At 53.4% G+C, this 8121-nt stretch overlaps 1 protein-coding gene across 3 annotated transcripts in view; it reads right to left on the bottom strand.

Moving 5' to 3' along the window:
* Positions 1-6404: 6404 nt before the first annotated feature.
* RAB7A (RAB7A, member RAS oncogene family) overlaps positions 6405-8121 on the bottom strand; it is a 41619-nt gene continuing 39902 nt past the window's right edge. For all 3 annotated transcript variants that reach the window (XM_040246654.1, XM_040246652.1, XM_040246653.1), the window contains exon 6: positions 6405-7704. In XM_040246654.1, the coding sequence (XP_040102588.1) occupies positions 7609-7704 (96 nt within the window). In that variant the 3' untranslated portion in view covers positions 6405-7608. The remainder of the gene's footprint in view (positions 7705-8121) is intronic.

Genomic DNA, 8121 nt, shown 5'->3' with positions numbered 1-8121 from the left:
GGCTGTTTCCCTCCACCATGTATCTCCCCTCCCTTTGTCTAGAGTGGCTGAGCACAGGGCTGCGGGTTTATTTCTGCACTTGCTATACTGTCCCATCTTTGTCTATTTCTGTTTTGTGCCAGGACCACTACGGTTTTGATTACCGCAGTGTTGTTCTGAGTTGGCCAGAATGTTCGTTTATTTCTGTAAGATGGCTCTGCTAGCACTCACTTGTCTTCATTTGAAACGATTTTGTTCCGTTGTATGGGTGACAGCTGTCTCATCAGTATGCATTTTTAAATAATCAAAATTGGTGAATTTTTGTGTAGCCATTTCAGTATTGAAGACGGGAGGGGAAGTAAGCCACATTTTCAGCATCTTGAAAGTGAAGTGAAAGTGAAGGCAAAAAGACAGCTGAAGCTCACGGAGAGCTTTGTGCAGTATACGGACAAAGTGCTGTGACCGAAGGTGTCAGAGGCGGCTTGTGAAGCTTCCTGCTGGAGACTTCTCGCTGCACGATGCTGCAGGGTTGGGTAGACCAGATGAAGTTGATAGCAATCAAATCGAGACACTGAGAACAATTGAGGTTTATGCCATGTGGGAGACAGCAGATATACTCCAAGTATCCTAATCGAGTGTCTTGAATATTCATTGGAAGGACTGAAGCTGAAGCTGAAACTCCAATACTTTGGCCACCTGATGCGAAGAACTGACTCACTGGAAAAGACCCTGATGCTGGAAAGTGGGAGGAGAAAGGGACGACAGAGAATGAGACGGTTGGACGGCATCATCGACTCAATGGACATGAGTTTGAGTAAACTCCGAGAGTTGGTGATGGACAGGGGGGCCTGGCGTGCTGTGGTCCATGGGGTCACAGAGAGTCGGACACGACTGAGCGACTGAGCCGAACTGATCCTAATCAAGCCTTAAGCATCTGCACCAGCTTGGTTCTGTTCATCACTTTGATGTTTGGGTTCCACGTAAGTTAAGCGAGAAAAAAACAAACCAACCTTTTTGACCATATTTCTGCACACAATTTTCTACTGAAACACGATGGAGTGGGGAGTGAGAGAGTGACGAGAATGGTCCAGAGTTAGTGGCTGCACGACACTGGGAGGATCCTAAAACTGCTGAGCTGTGCGCTTTTTAGGGGTGTGTGTACTATTTTATTCATGTTTAAATTGCACCGTCAGACACTGAACTTAAATACACGTTGGCCATATGTTCAGGCTGTTGAAATAAAGATGGACAGGCAGCTCCAAGGGTGCAGTGTATTGCACTGTGCCCAGCATAGTGAACAGAGCCTCACCAGGGCTGCAACAGCTGCATGCCTCATGCCTCTGCTGGCGGTGAGTGCAGGGCAAGCCGAGCACCTGGAGGAAAAGCCTGCTCAGGACTGAACAGAGGCCCTTGGCTGCTGTCAGAGTCCGCCGTCAGACCTCCAGACTTGGACAAACCACGGCGTCTGTCCATGTACAAAAAGCCCCGGATTCAGGGCAGGTGGGAGCTCAGCATCGACATTACGAGCTCAGCTCTGGCCGGTTTGGACTCGGGGGCAGGTCTGCAGCGAGCGCGGCTGGTGGGAGGTGGGGCGTGTGCACCCCGGTCTGGGGTCTGTGGCCGCGAGCGTCCGGTCTAGAGATGGGACAGCGCCTAGTTCCCAGACAAGCTCCGGGGACGCTCTCCTCAAACACGAACTGCGTTCACCCCCTTCAAACGGGTGGACCCCCTGGTCTGCGGGAAAGCACGCGGCCTTGCCCGAGGGAGGCGCCCCCCGGCGTCCGTGGCAGGCGCGTCTGGCGGGGGAAGCCCGGCGGTGTGAGCTGGGGCCGCGCCGTGTCCTGTGTCCGTTTTCTGAGGGTGCACGCCGTCAGCTCCCCGGGGTGGATGAGCAGGCGTGGGGGGGCCTCCCCTGCCCCCGCCCCCCATGCTCCCGGCCATCAGCTCATCAGCCCAGGCCACATCCTGACACGGAGGCCGTCATCAGCCGTTAACGGGGCCCCAGTAAGCGCCCTGGCCGCCGGGGCTTCTGGGAGCTGCTCTGTGTAGTCGGTCCTTCCACCGCTTAAACACAGCTTTTCCAGAGAAGCAGCTCTGAATTTTGATGGCGTCCGATTTATTGATTTTTTCCTCTCACAGAATGCGCTTTTGGAGCCATGTTGAAGAGTTCTTCGCCGAGCCTTAGCTCTCAAGTGTTTTTTCTGTGTTTTTTCCAAAAATGTCGCAGTTTTGCAGTTGTAGTTTCATGGCTTTACACGCTCTGATTCATCTGGAGTTAAGCTTTGCATCACGCGCAAGGCTTAGCTGGTTTTCCCCTCGGGTAACATGCTGCGAGCTGCGGGCCGACGTGACTCGACGCTGTCTATGCTGTGAACAGATCACCAGCCTTCGTCACGCGCACTGCCGTTTTTGTGATGAGAGTGTTAAGGCCTGCTCTCCCGGTGGCTTTACACACGCAGGTTTCTGAACTAGTCTCCGGGCTGTGCGTGACCTCCCCAGGACTGACTCTGTAAAGGCCTTCCTAGCCTTCTGGCCCTCCGCCCACATTGCTCGCCACACGCGCTAGCCCTGGCTCCCAGTGTGCCCTCCGCATCTGCGGACTTGGGTTTTCCCTGTTTGTTCTCTAGATTCCACACGTTCAGGTCATGGGCAAAATCAGGGCAAGTCATGTGGAACGCACGCTCCCTCACAGGGTGAGACCGGGTCAGGCTCAAGGCCAGTTTCAAGGTAAAGACCTGGTCTGAGGTTAAGGATGAAGTCAACGTGAAGTTAGGACAAGACGCGGGCACAGTGAGGGAGGGACAGTCATTTCAAGGCCGGGGGTGTCAGGGTCAGCATCGGCGCAGCAGGTCTTGGCTGTTTCTCGAAGGAACTTCCTCTTTGTTGGAACTGAGATGAATGTAGACACAGCACCGTGAGGAGCCGCCTTAGGCATTACCGACAAAATGGAGGCACAGCCCTAAACCCCCTCCCTTTGTTCACCCGGAATGAAGGAGTTAGGCTTTGTGATTCTGACTTGTGTTTTCCTTTCCTTGGCTGAGTTGACTGAAGAGAATATTAAGGTGCTTATTGTTTTTGAGAGGAGCAGGAGAAGGCATAAAGCCTTCTGCAGCTGTGCTCAAAGAATAATTCATAAAGTTAATCACTGACATTTGTTCAAGGACTTTTACAAAAAAGTGTTCCAGGGTGAGCACGCAGGCCGCAGCTTGAGGCCATGGGAGGGATTCCTATCTGAAGGCTATTTGTGAGAAAAGTGTTTATGGGAAAGGAGTTTGCTGAATTTAGGGCTCAGGAATAATTAAAATAGTTAGAAGCTAAAGATTTAAGGATTGCTGTAATGTTAGCATATTCTACTAGAGCTTATAGAGATTAGGGACTTTAGAGATATTATTAGCTAGAAGCCCTTTCTAAGAAATAGTGAGCTTAGGATACTAGGGGCAAACAGGACTTAGAAAGATAAGAAATAAACTGAGGAATGTGGTGTGCAGCCCAGACATTAACATGAGTTACAGTGTATTTACAAGGACACATGAGAAGAAGTAGATAAGAGAATCGCTGAGGGAGGAACTCCTCAACAATGATTTTTGGAGAAAAATAAATCTGGGTCAATGGGAACTAAAAATATCAAACCTCTGACCTAATGCCTTTGTAAAAGTATAAGAGAGAATTATAAGCTTGAAATAAACAGGCAGTCCAAGAAAACTGAGAGGCTGCCTCAGTTTCTCACTGACACCGCTCACCCCTTCAGGTTGAATCCCTGGCTGCTGGGGCTGGACTCCAGCACACCACCACACACGCGTCTCAATTCACATTCTTCCTAGAAGCAGAGCAAATCCAAAGGATCTAAGGAGTATGACAGATGAGAATTTGCAGCAAACACCGCAAATCCCACTCTCTTCAAAAGCACATCTTACTCCTTGTTGGAGCAAACTTGCTTGTCTCAAGAGCACGTGCAATCTTGGTAGGAATATGGGAAAAGATACTGCACCAGGGGAGTTCAGGCTCCACCTGCGTCTTCCTGAGGATAAACCAAGTCTAGGCAAGCGCGGCTGTGTGTACAGGACACAGGAAGGTGGCGCTGGGCTGGCGGGACGTTCCGATGGATTAGCCCCAGGTTGGAGAGGAGTCGTCACAGTGGGTCGGGGCTCGGCGTGACGTGAAAGTCGGAATACAACAGGGTCAGCAGGAGGGGCAGATTCAAGGTCATTTCAAGGGGACCATGCTCAGGATGACTTGTCAGTGAGGAGATGAAACTGAGACGTGAGTCAGGGTCAGCTCCAAGTCAAATCTGACTTAAAATCGGCCGGCTGCAGTTGGGTTCAGGGCCACGAAGTTACTTCTGAGCTCGTTCCAGAGTATGGCTGGCCGATGGAGCGTGCAGAGTGAGCCGTACTGTAAGCGCAGTCTACCGCCAAACATTATCTGAGTAAAGGGACTTTCTCTATGGTTCTTCAAACTTATTTTCCAAAGATAATTTTAACAACTTCATTGAAGAGACTTTGGACCCAATACATTTTAGTTATTTAAAATAAGTTGGTAGGTTTCTAGAGCTATGCCGTCACCGTGGCCCACTCTGACAATGCCTTCATCACTCCAGACATCTCCCCTGAGCCTGTCTGAAGCCAGGCCCCCACCCCACCCCACGCAGCGCCAGGTCACGGCAGGTCTGACTTCTGTTCCGACGTTTCTGAACACTGCGCGTGAAGTCACACGGCGTGTCACTCTGTGCCGTCCCCCTCTGCTGAGGCCGCAGTCGGTCTCCGCTGCCCGCCGGTCCCTGGCTCTGCGCGGCCACTGCACACACTTGCACAGCCGGGTGTCCATCTGCTAGCGGAGCTGCCGCCATCAGTTCAGTTGCTCAGTTGCGTCCAACTCTCTGCTTCCATATTTCATCTGTTATGAACGATGCTGCCAAGAGCACGGACAGGAGGGTTCGAGCAGGTATGATTTTATTTCTCTTGGATTCACAGGAGTGAAGTTGTTGGGTCATATGCTAAGCTTATGTTTAGCTTCTTAAGAAACTGGCGGGTTTTTCCAGCCGGGATTGTACTGTTTTCATTCCCACCAGCACTGTGGGGAGGTTCCGTTTTCTTGAAGTCCTCGTAAGGCTTGGTGTTGCCTTTTTTGCATTATAGTGACTCTGGTCCACGTGTAGCGAAATTCCTCCGCGTGTTTATTAAATATTTATTGGGCTACATCGGGTCTGTGTTGTGGCGTGCGGGCTCAGCAGCCGCAGCACGGGGGTACTTCCCTGGATGCACATAGGGTCTCAGCTCCCAGAAGAGGCACTGAGCCTGAGTCCCCAATACTGGATGGCAGGTTCCTCAACCAGGGAAGTCAGGTCCCCCCAGCGTGGTTTCAACTGGCATTTTCCTAGTGACTAACAATTTTGAGAACATTGCCTTCTAATTCTTAAAGACAGTTTGAATGTCTCCTTTGATAAAATGTTAAATTCTAGTCTTTTGCCCATTTCAAGTTTGTTTTCTGATTATGTTATTACTTTTCAGATGTAAGGTCTCCGTAAGATACATGATCTGCAAATAGCTTCTCCTTTTGGCTTACCTTTTCACTCTGTCTAAAGGTGACTTTAATACTTGCATGGTGATAGCACTATTAAATATTTAAGACAAGGCGGGTCACTGTAACGACAGTCACTGGTTTCAGGAGGTGGTTGAGGTCAGAGGTCCAAGTCCATGTCCCCGACTTGTTCACGGTCAGGACCAGAGGGCGACACCCTGGTCTGTGAATCACACACCACTCGGGGTCCACTCACTGCCGCCCGGCACCAGGGGAGGCCGCCAAGCCCCCCACGCCCAGCCCACGAGGCGGGGCCAGAGCGCGGGGAGCCGCGTGCCCGATGGGGGTGCTGTGGTGGTCGTGAGCGTCCAGGGGGTGAGCCCAGAGCGGCCGGAGGAAGCAACCCGCCGGGGACCCGAGGAGTGGGGCATGTAGACCCCAGGTGCGGTCTGCCAGCCTCCACCCGCCCACTGGCCGACACGTGGCCGTTTCCTAACACTGATCCTCGCGGCAGCTGCTGTCGCAGCGTGGCCCGTCTGTGCGGAACGCAGGCCCTGCTGCTGAACCCTCCTGTCCTGTCAAGAGTCAAAAACCCAGAACCATGCAAGGGCCGCATGTCAGCAACCACGTGGGTGAAACCACCGCAAACCCAAAGGCTGCTCACGCTCGCTGCTCACGGCCCCGCCTCTGCAGGGACAGCGCTCTCCAGCCGGGGTCCCCTCCGCCCCCCGCAACTGTGATCAGAAACAGATGGCACACACCAGGGGCCGGTGCTGAGGGGCTGGACAGAGGAGGCCCGCGGACTGTGCCAGCGGCTGCCACTCAAGAGAAAGCGCCGTTAGGGCGACTAGCTGCACGGCCGCCCCTGAGCCCAGGCCTGGAGGAAAAGATGGGCCGAAGACAGATGGTCTTTGTTCTTGGTACATTTTATTGGCATCACGTTCGTCTCTTTACAGAAGAACTTCGCCCACACCCGGGGACACAGGCCCTTGGAGGGGAGCTCTGTGAAGCAGGCTACAGTGTGTGTGGGGGGGGCCGCCAGGAAGCGGGGGCTCGGGGGCTACACTGGGGAGTCAGGGGGCGGGGGAAGGTGTGCTCACCGAGGACGCCACACCCCGAGAGGAGCGCCATCTAGGACAAAGGTACCGTCGCTAGCACAGGTCTGGGAGGGCCTCCTCTCCCTCTTGGACGTGGATGCAAATCTAACGGGAGTTTTAAAAGTGTGGAGCAGGAAGAAAAAAAGGGAAAATGAGGGTTTTAATTTGTGAAACAGCTGTTTCTCCATTGCACACACCAAAGTATTATGCAAATCGCCTCTTGGAAAATTTAGATGCAGAGGGAACTGGACAGTCTCCCCCTGGAGAGATGCAAAGCTTTTTGGCTCTGAAGTCTTTGATAAAAGGCGTACATGATTCTCGTGTCTACTGTACAGAATACTGCCTCCTGCTGGACTTCTCACCTCTTGAGATGCTGAACACGCTGCAGTCCAGACCGGGTTCAGCCCTCTGCCTCTAGGCCTGCATCACAGGACTTAAACACATAACCCAAGAATTTCTTACACTGATTTATACATTTTAATTGGTTGCATATATTAACATGTACTATAAGATTCTTTTCTACGAAGCATTACATAATAAATGGATACTGTAAAAAGATCTGATTAGTTAAAAGTAACAAGCATTAACAGATACATACAAAACTCAGCCTGATCAGACTGGGTGTGAGCCTGTGATGGAGCGCAGGGCACCAGCCTTCCCACGTGGTGGCCTTCACAGGAGGGGGTGGGTAAAAAGACCACAAGACGGTTAAAAAAATCAGAACTAATTAGACACAGATTAACTGTAAACAGTTCTCTCTCCAGTGGACAAAAGGAAGAAGCTTCCAGCGCAGACTCCACCCAGGCGGGCGTGCGCCACCGGCGTGCTGCTGCCGTGGAGCCCGGGGGGGGGGCGGGCGGTGGGTCTGTGGGGCGTGTGCGGGGGTCGGCGGTGTGCTGGGCTCTCCGGGCAGCTGGGCGAGAGATGACTGTCTGTGTGGAGGAGGGGCTCGTGGAAGAAGGCCTGCACGTGTGCTCTCGGTCGCGGAGGACTCTGTGCTCTGCTCTCTGCCTCTTCAGCAGCTGCAGCTCTCGGCCGAGGCCTTGGGGCGGTCGTTCTTGTCCAGTTTAATGGGCTCGGGGAACTCGTTGTACAGCTCCACTTCCGTTTCCTGGGCAGGGAAAGAGGCAGTGACTGCGGGCCCGCGGTGGCTGCGTGCCCTGCGGTGTAGGGGGGCGGGCCGCACAGTGGAGGGGCCAGGGGCAGGGGCAGGAGGGATAGGCTGGCGCCCTCCACCTGCACGTGCCCGCTCTGGGAGCTTCTGCCAGTGCCTGACGAAGACAGGGTCTGGGGCCCCAGCCCTCACACACCCCGCGAGCTCGCCCTGCACGCCCCTCTCTGGACCCAAGTCTGTTCTCTTCCAGGCCTTCAGGAGAGCTTGCCCCCAAGGCTGCACACACCGGGCCCGCCCAGGACAACTCCCTCAGTGTGGGGCCCACAGGACAGGGACTGGGGTCACTTCACGGGGACTTGGGCTGAATTAGCGTGTTTCCAGCGAGGGGCAGCTCCCTGCTTCCTAGGGAAGAGA

The sequence above is a fragment of the Oryx dammah genome, unplaced genomic scaffold, assembly GCF_014754425.2.
Source record: "Oryx dammah isolate SB20612 unplaced genomic scaffold, SCBI_Odam_1.1 HiC_scaffold_9, whole genome shotgun sequence".
In the NCBI taxonomy this organism is placed as follows: Eukaryota; Metazoa; Chordata; class Mammalia; order Artiodactyla; family Bovidae; genus Oryx; species Oryx dammah.
This window is presented reverse-complemented; position numbering and strand designations above follow the sequence as displayed.